The 18,700-nt window shown below is 38.4% G+C and overlaps 1 protein-coding gene across 3 annotated transcripts in view; it reads right to left on the bottom strand.

Moving 5' to 3' along the window:
- Positions 1–18,700, bottom strand: part of LOC124775085 (sorting nexin-6-like) — a 76,461-nt gene that overhangs the window by 18,509 nt on the left and 39,252 nt on the right. For all 3 annotated transcript variants that reach the window (XM_047249893.1, XM_047249891.1, XM_047249892.1), the window contains one exon: positions 14,416–14,598. In XM_047249893.1, coding sequence (XP_047105849.1) covers positions 14,416–14,598 — 183 coding nt within the window. The remainder of the gene's footprint in view (positions 1–14,415; positions 14,599–18,700) is intronic.

The following is an 18,700-nucleotide window of genomic DNA, read 5'->3' as shown; positions in this document are numbered from 1 at the left end:
AGGGCATCATGGGAGTTAGGACTTAAGGTTTCACATCACATATATGCACTGTGACTTTTTCCAAGAAGACATTCCCTTTAAAAGATAAAATGAAGGAGCCTGTATCTGTTTGATTATCTTTGTGACCTTTTCAGACACAATGAACACCAATATGTCTCACTACTTGAGATTAGCCCATAGTTTTTCATTCGTTTGGAGTGTAGGGTCTCTGTGCAAGATCATTTCTTGAAGTGTATTCAAATTTTCATTTACAACAATGGTCACTGGTATGCCACCCAGACTATCACATCCCTGAAGAAGATTGTGCAGCAGAGGCAGCTTTGGTTAATAGCAGTTCCTTGCACATTTTACCAAAAGACTCAACTTCACTGTAATTTTCAATAAGTTCCACAAAAAATAATGGCTTTGTCACAGTGAAAGTATCCCATTCGGTTCAATTACACACTAAGTACTGCATAAATTGTTTCACTCCCAGACATCTGGCTTGTCCGTCTTCTCATGGGGTAGCCCGAGTACAGAAAGCAGTAAGGTTAAAAATATCAGCATTTAGATGTCTAGACCTGTCTGATATGAGAGCCAGATTAGAACTGTTTTGGTGTAATTTCACATGTCTGATGTGTGAAATGTCCATCATGATGCCACTTGCTCCAATCAAGGGCTCTCCCTATGGGCAGCACACAGGGACAGTGGAGGCCATCTGGCATGATCTGTTGCTTGTGGTCTTCATGTCCCATGAAGACTCATCTACTCCTTGACATGCATGGGGAGCTAGCAGCTCAGACATCAGCAGTGTGATCCCTTCATTGACAAGGGTCAAATGACAGGGTATAAAACAACCCAACCACATCCAATTAGCTACCACCTTGGCTTTGAAACACACATATGCACACTATAGGTGTTACTTAAAATGTTCTTCCCCAGTTAGTCCACACTAGAGAAAAATTTGGAAAGTAGTTCGAACCAAGAAGGGAACCAAAACTTGCTTCAACCAAAAGGTGATGTGAAGTAAATGAATGAATATTCCAAGAAAGGAAAGAAGAGTCTAAGAAACAGCAAGGTCAATATCAAAGGGCTACTACCATAAGAAAGAGTAAGAGAAGGAACAATAGTCAGACAAAGTTGAAGCACAGGAAAGGAAGTAGGTTTGCAATGGCCTGCAGTCCTATGTTTGCCATGCATGTACTCACAACAGAGTCATGAGCCTCCTGTGAGGTTGAACTGATTGGTTCTCCATCAGTGAGATACAATCAACATTGAGAAACATTACAGGAAAGGGTCAGGTCAGCATTATCTGCAGCTATTAACTCAGTTGGTAAAAATATTTGCAAGATATTAGATTGTAAGATGATTTTCAGTGCCCCTTTCACGTAGTTTGATTAATAAGATGTCAGCAATGTTTTGTGACAAAAATCACCAAAATTAGACTGATTTATATAGAATATACCCAACCAAATAATCTGCCTTCCTTATTAAATATAACTTTTCTTATCTGACATATACTAAATTTTTATATATAAAAGTTACCACTTAACTATTTTTGAAGCTAATAGAAAATTGATTATAAAGTAAATCAGCTGAAAAAAGCAAATGATCAGTACAGTGCAATCGAAACAGCTTGTCACTTTTGACAGTTCAGCCCATTTGAGCCAACACAATGCACTTTCCCAGGCAACACCAATGATGAGCCAACTTTTGTTTTGAGACCACCACACATCAACAGGTATAATAGTGCACTCTGTTACCACAATGGTTCAGCATGTGTAGATTTCCAACCTGATTTGCCGTTTCATACCAAAAAGCCAGTTAATTATTATTAAATGAATGCAAAACTTCGACAAGACATTTTCTAATTTTCTGCTCTAAGATGTTCCTCAGGAGTCAACAATAGCAATGGACAATACACATATCACTCCATTGCATTAAATAAAGCTACAGCACTACACAGAGGAGGAAAGTAGATATTTTGTACGAAGGACAAAATTTCCAACAGAACAAATCAAATTTGGCATAACAAGTAAAAAATCCCATGTTATCAGGTCCACGAACTTGCCACAGTAAGCAGTCATAATGTACTCCCCCAAATTACATTCATTTCGATCTGAGTGCACACCCATTTCACTATCTAAATGGAAATATGAGTCAAGGTGGAAAGTAAGATATTAGGAAACAATAAAACGTTTCTACTCAGCGAGACTGTCAAGCTGACAATCACTTACTGCAAATGTTACTCCATAACAACTGGACTTCAGTTACGGTCTTACTAAGCAGTGTTGCTGCAAGAACAGATTGAATAGATGGTCATTTTTGTCTGCTCCAGCACCAAGTCCATGCCTGAGGAAGATAACAGCCTTGATTTTACCCCTGGAGTCACTGTTTACACCATAAACTTGAGTAGTTATTAAACATTCATAGCCATAAGTCTCTTGTTTGGTTACTTTCTCTGAACGATACTTGCTTGATGGTCATTTACTAACAATTTGTCAAAAAAGGATTGGGACATAGAAGATTAATGATAGTTGTTAGTAAAGGTTACAGTTTGTCTCTGTACTTCGACTCATCCCACATCCTTTAAGGTTCTCCGTGGTGGAATTGATAGCAAATGAGATATAGGTAAATTAAAGAATTAGAGTAACAAAATTTGTAACTTTTTTAAAATTCATACTGCAATCTAGTTGCCTTGTTATCATGCAGATGCCACAAATGAATCTCATTCATCACCAATAATGATTTTCCCTATTATTAACTGTCATACTTAAATAATTGCAGTTTAATGGTAACACTCACTAATTTTAATGTTCCAACTGTAAACTAGACTTGTTTCAGCTTTGAAAGTGGTATAAAATGGTCAACTGAGATTATACTGTATTTCTTGTATGCACAATCACTTAAACCAGCACATTATAACTGTGGTATTCATTCAAAGAAAGCACAAATATTAATTTAGGAAAAACCAAATTTTGTATGAAGTACGAGACTGGACAACATCCAACTTACTATGTAATATCTATTTTCAACAAATTTTAAAAAATATATGGTAAGTATTAGCGGACACAGCATATTAGATTTATGCCAAGATCATAAATCATTGCCTAGGAATTACTGCTAAAAATTTATGATCAGACGAACGAAATGGTTTAAGAAAAGCAAGCCCCTATACTAATGTTTTTGTTTTCACTGTTCAATTATAGAAAAAGGATTCCAGTAGGGAAAAACACTTCACACTTACAGACAGAGAAAGCTTTTGACCATGTAGCTAGAATCTTATGGAACATATGACAAGAATGGATATTCTCAGCAAATAAAGGTGACAGAAATCCTATACAGAGGTACAAAAATAAGAAAACACTAACTATGCAATATTATAAGCTACCAGAATGAACTCGACACTGAGAACAAACTACAGAAATATCAAATGATACGTGGAACAATCAATAGAACATTGAGAAAAAGTGAGAGAAGACACAAATCAAGTATCACAAGGTAATGGATGCCCCCCACATTGCTATTTGGAAGTGAAACTTGGACGAGTACTAAAAAGCAAGAAAGTAGAATCCAGGCATCAGAGACGAAATTTCTAAGAGCAGTTATGGACTGTAGAATATTAGATACACTAAGAAACGAAGGCGTAAAAGCAGACCTTGGGATATACACTACAAATGTGAAGATCAAATTTAATCAACTATGCTGGCTAGACCATTTACAAAAAATGCCAGAATCAAGACTACCAGAACAAGCCTTAAATTTCAGACCTACAGGTACAAGATCCATAGGAAGACCAAGGAAAAGATGGCTGGGTATTTAAAGGGGAAACTCTGCACCGCACCTCCCTCAGACTTAGTCTTAAGAGGGGCCAGAGGACAGCCCATCAGAAACTGAACACAGATTAAGCATGAGAACAGAAAGTGTATTGAACTGTGGAAAAAAAAAAAGAAGTGTAACAAAAACCGTGAACCGTGCAAGGACAACGAGTCCAATACAGAGCAGCATGAAAGAGCAACGGCAGTGTCGTTAAGTGGTCACAGTGTTGGACTGTGTCAAGCGAGCAGGCCATGTTCAAATCTCTCTCGTGCCAATCTTCTTTGTTTTCTCCTTCTTCACTGTTCACTGTATTCAAATTTGTGTGTGGTGTTATTTAACATCCGTCTGTAGCAGTGAGCTGTAAGGTAGGGATCTATAATGACACTATTCTGTGCAATTACTCTGTTAGGAGCCAAAAGGAAGTGACTTTCAAATGGGAACTGCATATGTTTACGACAAGGCAAAAAATCATCGGAATCCTCCACTGGAAAACATGTCTGGTGTCATACATGGCATTAGTCACAGCACTTCCATCATTTGATAGGAATCTCTTATCAATGCAATTAGTTTCGAAAGCTGCTAAGTGAGTGATATATGCCTCCTTGCCCGATTTCAGTATTCGTACGAATGTGAATGTTATGACTCCCAAGGAAGTGATGAAAACAAATTTGTCACATAATCTGCACTAAATGAATGAAACAGTTTCACAAACAGTTTCTCTGTGCTCCATCAAAACTTATATTTTTAACGTCTCTGAAGTTTCACTCTATTTTGAAAGATACACTTTAATTCCTTTGTTGTAACACAGTTCATACCCATTTACTTGCTGTTTTCATTTCTGTGAGATGTCTACGTGGTATCTCACCTGCTCTCACTATTCATAACATTTACTTGTGACAGTAACATACTCTTACCACATGACTCACATTCTATAACCAATGTATAGTATGACAACTGCCGAAACTACAGAAAGATAAACATTTCAATGACCAGACAGACACTTCATAATGTTATGAAAAAAATAATAAAAATTAATGGGACAAGGGAGTTTTGAATCCAACACTATGACCACATAAGCACAACGCCACAGCTGTTCAATTTCTCTCAATTTTGCACTTGTTAAGCTTGGACCATTTTTTCTATTTTGCTTTTTTTTCCACAGTTCAGTACACCTCTTTCCTGGTTTCATGCTTGATCTGTGTTCAGTTTTTGATGAGCTATCCACTCTGCCACCTTACCACTAAATCTGAGGGGGTTTCGCCTGTTAGAAGACAGAACAGGCTTATGGTCTACACTTTTTTTTTGGGGGGGGGGGGGGGGTTAGGGCGCAAAATATCTGAGGTCATAAGCACCTAGTAAAGAACCAGAGATGCTAGGACCACGAGGGGAAAATCTGTTACGAGGCCCAATACAAGAGGGAAGAAAAAACAAATCTAAAACATGAAGATGTTACGGAAGAGTAACTAAAAGATGTAGACACGAAACCAGAGTCACCAGGTAGAAATCAAATCTCTTTCACCTTATTACTGCTTTTTTTTTTAACTTAAAACGCGAGCCACAGCTCATACGTCATTTGCTAGAATGTCCGGCAAAGCAGGAGGCAGCCCAATCCTGAGACGGAAGTGGCTAAAATAGGGACAGAGGATCAGGAAATGTCCGACTGTTAATGGCTGGGTATAGAAAGGACAGCTGGGTGCAGGGTCGCCACTCAAGTAGCGGTGACTAAAGCGGCAGTGCCCTATTCGCAACCGAGCTAACATTACTTCCTCACAGCGAGACAGCCAACATGGCCAGGATATGGTCTAGACTATGATGAAAGAAGAAGTATTTTTAACACCATTTAGCTATTTCCTCTCTTGTCCAGCTCCCCATGTCCAGTCAATGCTACTCATGTACATAATAAACAAGGCATTTACCAAATTTAATTTTCTCATACATCTGTTCTTCAAGTATTCTAACTAACTGAAGTCTCATAATAAAACTCAGTTGACCATTCACTCTTCATTAAATAAATAGTCAAAGGGGACAACTGAAAATTTCTGCTAGGCTGGGACTCTGATTCAAGTTCCCTGCTTATTACAAGCAGTCACTTTAACCATAAGGCTATCTGAGCACACTTTCTGGCCTGCTTCAAATACTGTCATTGATATTTTCACCTACAACTTCAGCATAATACTTCCACCATAGGTTCCCACATTGGCTAATAATAGTTTCAGGATAAAGTTCTCAATTTATCATTTACATGTATACCAAAATTAAAACTGGTTACCCACAAATATTAAGTGATAATTTTATATGAGCCCTGATTATTCTGTATTTTCATACTGACCACATTACATTCTTCTTCTTTCGTTTCACCCTCTTTGGGGTCCGCTGGATCAATCATTTCTTTGTGCGTTGTTCTTTTCTTAGGGCCCAGTATTTCTTCATTCTTTCTGATCTTCTTCTCCTCTCTTCTTCCGAGATGAAGGATTTGGACTTTTGTGTGGATTTGTCTTGGAACCTTATGTTTTCATCTTTAGTAATTAATTTAGCAGTTCGATCAATAAGTGAATTTTCTGAAATATTTAATTCCACTAGGTGTTTCTCAGTTTCTTTAAACCAGTTGGGCTTCGTTTTTCGGTTACGGAAAGAGTCAAAGATTTGTTTAGTTAATCTGTTGGAATTCATTCTGAGAAGATGACCATAAAAATTTATTCTCCTTTTTCGCATAGAATCTGAAAGTTTTTCAATTTTCTTGTAGAGAGTTTCATTTTTAATGTATATAATCTTATTGTCTTGAAATTTTGGCCCAATGATTTTTCTTAAAATTTTTCTTTCCTTTATCTCAAGTTTCTCCATTTGGCCTTTGAAATTCATGTTAAGTGTTTCTGCTGCATACAGTGCTTCTGGCTTAATCACTGTCTTGTAATGTGTAATTTTGGACCCCCATGAAAGGGATTTTTTGTTGTATGTATTTTTTGTTAGTTGGAAGGCCAATTCAAGTTTATTTTTTCTGGATTCCATTGCTTTGCTTTCCCCAGCATTCCAAGTAATCCATTCTCCGAGATATTTGAATTCTTTTACTATTTCAATCTTCTGTTCTTGAACTCTGAGGTATTTACATGAGTGCTTGATGTTTGTCAATATCTTAGTTTTTTCAGAGGAGATGTGAAGACCAATTTTAGCTGCTTGTTTCTATAGTTCAAGAACTTGCTCCCGTGCTGCTTCCATTGTTTCAGCAAACAGGGCCTTACCATCTGCAAAAGCAATGCAATTTACTTTAAGGTTCTTCTTTTTGCAACCCAGTCTTATACCACTCTTAATATTTGTGTTCCATTCTCTGACTACTTTCTCAAGAGCACAATTGAACAGCAACGGTGAGAGCCCATCGCCCTGTCGCACTCCCGTTTTTATTTCAAAGGGTTCCGATAGTTCGCCCATAAATTTAACTTTCGAAAATGTATTCGTAAGAGTCGCTTTTATAATATTAGTTGTTTTCTTATCCAAACCCATTTCTTCCAGGACTGATAACAGAGATTCTCTATCAATCGAATCATATGCTTTTTTGAAATCAATGAAGGAGATTACATTATTAAATACAGTAACACTTTTACATTCCCTGAATTAACATTTTCCCACTGTTTACATTTTTTATTGCTTTGTCAAATTTCTTATATCCACATTGTTAATTCGCACCCAATTTTGCACTAATAGATTTACAATTTTCCCACACTTTATGCTTTAAGAAAAAATATTCGTGGAGAAAAAACAAACAATTGACGTAAAATGATGCTGGCACAGCATTGGCCATCAAGTAGTGTTTATAAAAGTTACATGGTTAAGTTTCTCAACACCTTGGAGCTATGCTCAATGGACCTGAAATGGTGAACGGGTGAAAGTCTGAACAATTCGTGCCACATCTCCTGTCACGGTCAAGTTCTACTCGGCGTGGTGACTGATGGGAGTAACTAGGTTAATTAGAATGAAGATATCATGACCAATCACAAACATTTCCAAACTGTATTGTGCAAGTGCAGCTCCATGATTGTTGTGATCGTCATGACTCCTTGGTGGAACCATATTTAATGTGTTTCATTTTTTGGCCACTTGAAATAGTTGACACCTTTGTTCCCTTTTTCTGGTAATGTTTTTGGTTTAAACGCAGCATCCATAATTGAGAAGGCATAGTACCTAACCTCAGATGACTGAAGTGCAAGAGACACAGAACACCACATATGCAAACACCATACAAAATATTTATGTAAATATTTACACTTGACAATGAGACAATCACAAAACGCATTGTGTAAAGCATGAAAAAATACCTAACTTGAGCAGTGTTTCATTACTGAAATAATGAATGACAGTTAAACACTTTTCAAAAACATCAATTATGATGTACGGAATCAAGTCAAACATTTCTACTTCCCAGGCAGTTACCAGTGCAATTACATCAGCAGTCTTTCTTAAATAATAAACCTTTATGACATAATGAAAAAATTCCTGATAAGTATTTTGATGCCTTTTGTTTAGTTGTTGTTGTTGTTGTTGTTGTTGTTGTCTTCAGTCCTGAGACTGGTTTGATGCAGCTCTCCATGCTACTCTATCCTGTGGAAGCTTTTTCATCTCCCAGTACCTACTGCAACCTACATCCTTCTGCATCTGCTTAGTGTATTGATCTCTTGGTCTCCCTCTACGATTTTTACCCTCCACGCTGCCCTCCAATACTAAATTGGTGATCCTTGATGCCTCAGAAGATGTCCTACCAACCGATCCCTTCTTCTGGTCAAGTTGTGCCACAAACTTCTCTTCTCCCCAATCCTATTCAATACTTCCTCATTAGTTATGTGATCTACCCATCTAATCTTCAGCATTCCTCTGTAGCACCACATTTCGAAAGCTTCTATTCTCTTCTTGTCCAAACTATTTATCGTCCATGTTTCACTTCCATACATGGCTACACTCCAAACAAATACTTTCAGAAACGACTTCCTGACACTTAAATCTATACTCGATGTTAATAAATTTCTCTTCTTCAGAAACACTTTCCTTGCCATTGCCAGTCTACATTTTATATCCTCTCTACTTCGACCATCATCAGTTATTTTGCTCCCCAAATAGCAAAACTCCTTTACTACTTTAAGAGTCTCATTTCCTAATCTAATTCCCTCAGCATCACCCTACTTAATTAGACTACATTCCATTATCCTTGTTCTGCTTTTGTTGATGTTCATCTTATATCCTCCTTTCAAGACACTGTCCATTCCATTCAACTGCTCTTCCAAGTCCTTTGCTGTCTCTGACAGAATTACAATGTCATCGGCAAACCTCAAAGTGTTTATTTCTTCTCCATGAATTTTAATACCTACTCCGAATTTGTCTTTTGTGTCCTTTACTGCTTGCTCAATATACAGATTGAACAACATCGGGGAGAGGCTACAACCCTGTCTTACTCCCTTCCCAACCAACGCTTCCCTTTCATGGCCCTCGACTCTCATAACTACCATCTGGTTTCTGTACAAATTGTAAATGGCCTTTCGCTCCCTGTATTTTACCCCTGCCACCTTTAGAATTTGAAAGAGAGTATTCCAGTCAACATTGTCAAAAGCTTTCTCTAAGTCTACAAATGCTAGAAACGTAGGTTTGCCTTTCCTTAATCTTCCTTCTAAGATAAGTCGTAAGGTCAGTATTGCCACACGTGTTCCAGTGTTTCTACGGAATCCAAACTGGCTTCTATTAGTTTTTCCATTCGTCTGTAAAGAATTCGCGTTAGTATTTTGAAGCTGTGACTTATTAAACTGATAGTTGGGTAATTTTCACATCTGTCAACACCTGCTTTCTTTGGGATTGGAATTATTATATTCTTCTTGAAGTCTGAGGGGATTTCGCCTGTTTCATACATCTTGCTCACCAGATGGTAGAGTTTTGTCAGGACTGGCTCTCCCAAGGCCGTCAGTAGTTCCAATGGAATGTTGTCTACTCCGGGGGCCTTGTTTCGACTCAGGTCTTTCAGTGCTCTGCCAAACTCTTCACGCAGTATCATATCTCCCATTTCATCCTCATCTACGTCCTCTTCAATTTCCATAATATTGTCCTCAAGTACATCGCCCTTGTATAGACCCTCTATATTACTCCTTCCACCTTTCTGCTTTCCCTTCTTTGCTTAGAACTGGGTTTCCATCTGAGCTCTTGATATTCATACAAGTCGTTCTGTTATCTCCAAAGGTCTCTAATTTTCCTGTAGGCAGTATCTATCTTACCCCCAGTGAGATAGGCCTCTACATCCTTACATTTGTCCTCTAGCCATCCCTGCTTAGCCATTTTGCACTTCCTGTCGATCTCATTTTTGAGACGTTTGTATTCCTTTTTGCCTGCTTCATTTACTGCATTTTTATATTTTCTCCTTTCATCAATTAAATTCAATATTTCTTCTGTTACCCAAGGATTTCTACTAGCCCTCGTCTTTTTACCTACTTGATCCTCTGCTGCCTTCGCTACTTCATCCCTCAAAGCTGCCCATTCTTCTTCTACTGTATTTCTTTCCCCCATTCCTGTCAATTGTTCCCTTATGCTCTCCCTGAAACTCTGCACAACCTCTGGTTCTTTCAGTTTATCCAGGTCCCACCTCCTGAAATTCCCACCTGTTTGCAGTTTCTTCAGTTTTAATCTACAGGTCATAACCAATAGATTGTGGTCAGAGTCCACATCTGCCCCTGGAAATGTCTTACAATTTAAAACCTGGTTCCTAAATCTGTCTTACCATTATATAATCTATCTGATACCTTTTAGTATCTCCAGGGTTCTTCCATGTACACAACCTTCTTTCATGGTTCTTAAACCAAGTGTTAGCTATGATTATGTTGTGCTCTGTGCAAAATTCTACCAGGCGGCTTCCTCTTTCATTTCTTAGCCCCAATCCATATTCACCTACTATGTTTCCTTCTCTCCCTTTTCCTACACTCGAATTCCAGTCACCCATGACTATTAAATTTTCGTCTCCCTTCACAATCTGAATAATTTCTTTTATTTCATCATACATTTCTTCAATTTCTTCGTCATCTGCAGAGCTAGTTGGCATATAAACTTTTACTTCTGTAGTAGGTGTGGGCTTCGTATCTATCTTGGCCACAATAATGCGTTCACTATGCTGTTTGTAGTAGATTACCCGCATTCCTATTTTCCTATTCATTATTAAACCTACTCCTGCATTACCCCTATTTGATTTTGTGTTTATAACCCTGTAGTCACCTGACCAGAAGTCTTGTTCCTCCTGCCACCGAACTACACTAATTCCCACTATATCTAACTTCAACCTATCCATTTCCATTTTTAAATTTTCTAACCTACCTGCACGATTAAGGGATCTGACATTCCACGCTCCGATCCGTAGAACGCCAGTTTTCTTTCTCCTGATAACGTGCTCTTGAGTAGTCCCCACCCGGAGATCCGAATGGGGGACTATTTTACCTCCGGAATATTTTACCCAAGAGGACGCCATCATCATTTAATCATACAGTAAAGCTGCATGCCCTCGGGAAAAATTACGGCTGTAGTTTCCCCTTGCTTTCAGCCGTTTTATCATATATGAAGTACAAAAATGCACGGGGGGAAGGGGGGGAATCCTACACATAAAAATGTTATTTCCTAGATTTTCCCACATTTTATACCTTTTTTTTTGTTTTTGAGAAGTGGAAAAGCATGGTTTCACTGTAGTGTCCATAATGTAAGCACTTACTACCTGAAACTATAATTTATACATACAGGTTGTGTCAGAAAAGTAATGCATCATTTTTTTTGTGACGACTACATGTCACAGAGGGGTCAGACCAGTTGTGGAGGATGGGGCTACTAGCATTCCAGGAGTAGATTGCTAAGTGGCTCTCTTTTTGGAGCGTTAGGATCGATTCTTCCACGATTCTCCACACAGTGGTCACATCAAACTTACGACAGAGGTAGAGCAACACTATGCAAAAAAAAAATTGCATAAAGCTTAATGAGATTCTGCTGGAGACTTTTGGAATGCGTAAGGAAGCCTTTGAGGCTGATTGCCTTTCCAGATCACAGATGAACATGGGGCATAAGACGTTTATAGAAGGTTGCAAGTAGGTCACTGACAACGCCCATGCAAGATGCCCATCAACACCACGAATAGTTGACCATCTGAGTCTTGTGTGCCAGTTACTGAATTTAGACCTTCAAATAAGTGAGATTGAAGTCCGGATTACTGGACTTGCTAAAAATAGTTTTTCACAAGATTACCACACAGAAGATTTGTGCAATACTTTTGCCCAGAGCTTTGATCGACACGCAAAATCAACACCAAATGGAAGTGTGTGAAAACTCAAGCTACTCTGAGGATGATCACATTTCCTGGACAACGTGATCACTGTAAATCAGTCATGGGTCTTGCAGTATGATCCCAAGTCTAAGAGGCAGAATGTGGAATGGCACACTATGTTGCTGTCACACTTTATGCAAAGTGGATAGTGCACCATGAGACTGTGCTCTCTGGCCAGACCATCAATGCTCAATTTTACAAGGAAGTGCTCCAGAAACTTAATCTCAGGGTTATCTACCTCCAAAAGGAATACCGCACTTGGTGGAAACTGTACCGGGAAAACACCTCGGCTCACACTGCCTTTGAATGTCACAGCCTTCCCGACTCAAATCTGTTTCACAATAGTGCTGCAGTTGCCCTAAAGTCGAGACGTGATTCTGGCGGACATTCTTGTTTCCTCAACTAAAAGGGGACCTTGAAGGACAGCATCTAAAGTTTGTCAACAACTCTGAAGCTAGTGTGGTGGCTTCCCTAAAGAGCAGGCCAACTGAGGAATTCCAGAAAGCTTATGACACACAGAAATCACACTAGCAAAAATGTATTCATGTAGGAAGGTGGTACTTTTAAGAATTTTCAGTTGTTGAACCTACCCAATTTATTTTTTTAATGTTATGCATTCCTAAAGATTTGATATAATTAATTTTTTCTTGAGCCATCATCAAGGATGGATTACTTTCAAGACAAACACTATAGTTGAATGACTACTTAAAACACTGCTGTAATTTACAAAAGTTAGAAATTTTTATTTCATCGGGTAGAAGGTGACAACCATGTGAATGAATGATTTTAAAGAAGCAGCTTAGGTTAAACTATTTTCAGAGTCAACAGACTTATTAGTGCAATACCTATTAGCCTATTAGTGCTGATTATTGTTCTTAGTTTTGGCATAAGCAATGTACTACTACTACTACTACTACTACTACTACTACTACATTGATCTTTAAAGTAGTTCTCACTTGCAAATTACTTCATAATCGCCTAAAATTTGTTCAACACACTGCCAATATACCAATGACACTGCCTTTTACATTAGTTTTTCAGCAACATTTTACTTAAATTTAACACCTTATAAAGACTTAAGTGCTAAGTATTCTGACATTTGTAGGAAGGAAACACAGTGAACTGAATTTCTGGAGACACATGCATGAATATTGATGAGTTGTGTTTAAGTGGAGAAGTACTTACATCTGCTACTTCCAGAGCCTGAGATAGCAAAAATAATAATACCCAGGTATTAATAATAAAGTTAAAGAATTACAGCAGTAAAGAAAGAACACTCAATGCTTTGCATGTCAGGCTATTTCCTCAATATTTTAGAATTTTCTGTTTTGAAAGTATGACTAAGAATTGTGTTTTTGTACATTTGGGACAATAGTATTCTATGCATTAATAAGTAAAATCTTTATCTCTGTCTACTGCTGTCCAGATAACATTTCAAGATACGATAATAGCATAAGTGTGCACTGAACAGACTTTTCATTCTTCTCTTTCCATCCACCTTTAATGGCACAATCATGTCAAACATTGTTGTATTCTTTGTACCTTCATGTAATTGGTGTTATCACACTGTGGAGCTTTCCCGTACATGAACTACCTATTTTAATCCCACTTACAAAAAGGGAAAAAAAAAGACACACAGTATACAAATTGCATTTCACCCCCGTTTATATCCAAATTTTGTCTCATGAATTCCAACAAGTCTTCACAATTTTATAATTAGCAATCACTGAAGTGGCAACATTTCTGCCTAGTCTGAAATACAAACATCTTGTAAAAAAAACTAAATAAAAAAATGGTTGTACGTATTTATGCAACCAAATGCATGATGCACGGTAAATGAATCGCTCTACCTGTGCTCATATGCATGTTATTTAAAAAACTTAGTACTTCAGATAATTACTCCAGTACTGACTAACATTATTAAATGTTAGTAAGTTTTCCACAATTCATAGCTAATAGTGTTCCACTTTTACTACAACAAGATTACACTGACTAGTATATCAACATTAAAAACAGTTACTTCATATGACAGTTTTTTATTAAAACATATGAACATTTTATTTAGTTCACAGAATTTCAAAACCAACAGTAAGAAATTCACTTCATGTTTTCTTCACATCATATATGATGTACAAATGGTGGAAGCATTCTATTGAATTTCTCTCAATTTAGCACAGCTCCATTTTATCAGCATTACACACACACACACACACACACACACACACACACACACACACACACAGAGAGAGAGAGAGAGAGAGAGAGAGAGAACAATTAAAATTTAAACAAATTCTCACCGCATGAATATCCTTGTTCTTTGTCCGAGCTTTCTCCAGGTTTCGGTTGGCATTCTCATAATCCGTTAAACAACGTAAACGTCTATATAAAAGCTGTTTGGCAGCAAATGTGTCTCTCATATAATACCTTAAGGTATCAGATAGTTTCAGATCCTCATCAGAAGCAACTCTTCCTTCTATTTTCTGCAAAGCAATGAACATACTATGTTTCAAGTTTATGAATTTGACCAACACCAAATTGTCATGATATATTTGGGAGACTTGCTTTACTTTATTCACATCCATGACGCTTGAAATAAAATGAAATATGCATTACATACATTAGAAGTGTGACTTGTTAACCGAGTGTGTATCATGTTTTAAGTACTGCACTAACCATGTCAACTTTGTGGGAACTGGTCCATTTAGGATTTAAAAGTAAGGTTATGCCTAATAACTTTCTATCACTTTCACTGACTCAAAAAAGTGCTGCCAATGATCAAAATGCTTCCTTGTACTTTTATTTCTATAAGGCTGCACTGCTCCCCTCAAACCAGTTATTTGTCACTGAACAATTTAATTTTTCCATTTGATTATACCAAACTACTCAAAGCTGGAATTTCAGAGCAGGGGTATTAAGCTTTAAATTTTAGTATCTTCCAGTAACATCCAACAATGACAGTAACAAATCTGCTTATAATTTGCTGTTTATTCCATTTAGCTGATATACAGGACATTTTAAAAGCATTTATTCCAACTCTCAAGACTATCTTCTACAACAATTAAGATAGGAACCATGTGCAAATTTTATATGGAGTACTGAAATTTAATTTCACTTCTGTTAAATGTTTTCTGTTGCTGGAACATGTGGTTGCCAGGAGAGGTTTTCCTGTTTCATAACTCTTGAGTCGAGTCTATGATAACACACCAACAAAAAGCTTTTTGGGTTGTGTGTTGATTGTCTGAACAAAGGAAATTAAGTTACAATAGTGTGATGTAATTTTAATCAAAATTGTGGCATTGCACCTCCAACAGCTGGAACTAATTATCAATGGCAACAGCAGATTGAAGACACTGGTGATTTACATACAGTTAAACCCACATGTCAGCTCATGTACTCTAACACAGAGCATATTCAACAGAGTTCTGAATGTAGTCCTTGGGCCAGCTGAGAGTTAGCCAAGTCTCTTGCGTAGAGTGCTCTACAGAGGCAGTTAGATCTCAAACCATACAGGATCCAATTACTGCAAGTCCCTTGTGAATTTTGTTAATTTATTCTGGGTGTGGAGATGGAAGACAATTTCCTTTCAAATCTGGCATTAAGTAACGTAGCTATACTCCCTTTAAACAGGAAAGTGAAGTGCCACAATGCAAGAATATGTGGAACCACCACATACCATAATCTGTCACGAGAATCAAAAGCTTAATGTTTTTGGCAGTTTCCCCAAGGAAAGATTTATGACCAGAATCACTACATTCTCCTGGGTGCCATGTATATATGAGGGTTGGAACTTAAATAGTGGCAACTATTTATTCACAACCAATACAGAAGAGTTGCACGTCTGCACCTGTTACATCCTTCAAAGTAGTCACCAGCATTGTGTAGAACCCATTGCCAGTTATGTGGAAGGCTTAGTATACCATTAGCAGCGTCTGTTCTGTTGATGGTGGAAAGGAGCAGTTTACTGCCTGTGAATCTCTGGAACAGTTTGAAGCGAATGCAACGAAGTGGTTCCTTCATCTTTGGAATCAAATCAAAGTCACAGGGACTTAAGTCTGGGGAGTATGGTGGATGGTACAGTACTTCCCAGTCCCATTGACAAAACAGAGCAGCCACAGCTTGTGCTGTATGTGCCCGCGCATTGCCGTGCAAAGTGATGGGAGGGTTGCGCAGAAAGTGTCGCTGCTTCTTTTGCAAATCTGGTCGCAGGCGATGCTCCAAAAATGAACAGTAATACTGTGCACTGACAGTCTGCCATGAAGGAATGTAATGTGTTAGGGTAACACCATCACAGTCTTACACAAGAATCACCATAACTTTCACCATACTGGGGCTCTGACGCACTTTCCACTTTCGTGGCAACCCATAACGACACCATTCGTTGGATTGGCGTTTCAGTTTTGGCTCATACAATGTGGCCTATGTCTCATCCAGTGTTACGATATGGTGTAAGAAAGCCTCTCCTTCGTGCTCATAAGGCTCCAAGTGTGTCTGAGCAGCATCTTAATGCATCAATTTCTGCATTCCGTCAAATCATGTGGAAACTATCATGATGCAATTTTTCGTATGCCCAGGCGTTCCTTCAGGGTGCGAAGCACAGTCGTATGCGCTAATCTGGTTATGCGGGCGAGCTCACTAATTGTATGGCGTCGATCACTGTCCACTAACGTGGCAACGGCATGCACTACTTCAGAGATGCTAGGACGACCTGCCCGATGCATGTCTGCCACAGTTTGCCGACCTTCTCTGAAGCCTTTTACCCAACGTGCCACTGTTCTGTACGGCAATGCCAATTCCCCACACGCCTCTAAGACCTCGATGACAATTTGATCCAACTCCACTGCTCCTGTTTGGAAAACATAGTGACACTGTTACGTTAGACTGCTCGCTCACAAGTGACCGTTTCCCTCAATTGTGCACACGCCGGTGACGTGAGATGGGCAAGTCCATTTGCTCTGAGGTAAGGTAGGTATGTCAACAATGTGTGTTATCAGTGACAATAGTAGATTTCATTGCACAGTGTCTCCACAGCAGTGTTGCCACCATTTAAGTTCCAACCTATGTATAAAAAAATACAAGCATAAAAATTCGGAACACCGTAAGTGACACATTACGGCACATACGTGTATGTGTCACATTTTTTTGGTGTGGCTATAATTAGGAAAAGCGACATCGCTAACATTGCTAAATACCTCACAATCTGGCAAATAGTATCAGTGTAAACCACTGATATTTAAGCATTTTCTCAGAAACGTGAGCCTATAATGATTACTGATCAAGGCATGTAATTTAATTCCTCTGCTTCTACTTGTGATTTCCCTTTGTTGTGTGATGGGTTCTGTAATTGCCGATAACTTTTTTCTCCAGAGTGTTTCTGTATTGGCCAGTGCATCAGGTGATTCAATTGGCTGACAGCTGATTCTGTAACTAGCACCTCAGAACAAAGTTACCTTACAAGAGACATGATAACATCCTGTTTGATCCCTATTTATAACAAAATATAGCTCAGGTTTCAAGTTTGAAACAGTCTCATCATCCCCACAGTTTTTGTTTGTCTTCAAGTCAGTGGAAATTTGTTCCACGAGTCCAACAAGGTGTAGTGAAAGATAATTTTAATACTGTAATATTGGATGGTTCTTTTGAAAATAAATTATTTCAGTCCTAAGTGTAAGATAAAATTTACCTAAAGCTCTATCCTCTCTCATGAGGAAGACATTCTTGAGAATTACAAAAAGCTGTTTTGAAGCACCCTGTACATTTTTCCTCTTACAAAAAGCTTAGCAATTAATCCTTTGGAGTCTTCCCTGTTTATAGGTTACACCACTTCCCCTCCCCTCCTCTCCCTCTACCTACAGTACTGAAATTACATTCTTGGCTCTCAGCCAGTGGTTCCTGCTGGCAGGAGCACTGAAAGGGAAGGAAGGGTGATGAAGGACTGGTGACGTCCAGGAAATGGGGAGAGTTGCAGAAAGTTTGCCCCCGAACCCCGAATTGGGGGAGTCTTGCTCGATGGGACAAGAAGAAAACACTAATTGTTGGAGACTGCATTGGATGAGATTTGAAACACTGAGAATTTAAATGTGGAAGATAGGGTAATAAGGACAACAGCTTACTGACAAAACATCATGCAAGAGTTAAGAGCATAAAGGCAAGTGCATTATACGTGACAAATGTGAGGAGGGGGAAACAGACTGCTCAGAAAATGAAAGATTTAGGAAACTAAAAGGGAGTGAAGAAAGGAATAGTTACTGAATGGAACGATTGAGATCAATGACTTCACATGAACTAAGGCCAGGTGGGTGGTAGGAACCAAGGACATCTAACAACAGTTCCCACCTACAGAGTTCTGAGAAGCTGGTGTCGGGGGAGAATCCAGATGGCACTAAAATGGTGTACATACTGTCATCATTAAAACATTGATCAATAAAAAGACAAATATTATTGATGTCTAAAGTGGCACTATTTGTTATCAAAAAGTGCCCCATCACTCCTAAACCACAATTGGAAACTTACTATCTCCATTGTTCTCACAATACTTCTCACAAGTGCAGAAAATTAACTCTCTGGTATTTTAACATTTTACTG

The sequence above is a fragment of the Schistocerca piceifrons genome, chromosome 2, assembly GCF_021461385.2.
Source record: "Schistocerca piceifrons isolate TAMUIC-IGC-003096 chromosome 2, iqSchPice1.1, whole genome shotgun sequence".
Lineage (NCBI taxonomy): Eukaryota > Metazoa > Arthropoda > Insecta > Orthoptera > Acrididae > Schistocerca > Schistocerca piceifrons.
This window is presented reverse-complemented; position numbering and strand designations above follow the sequence as displayed.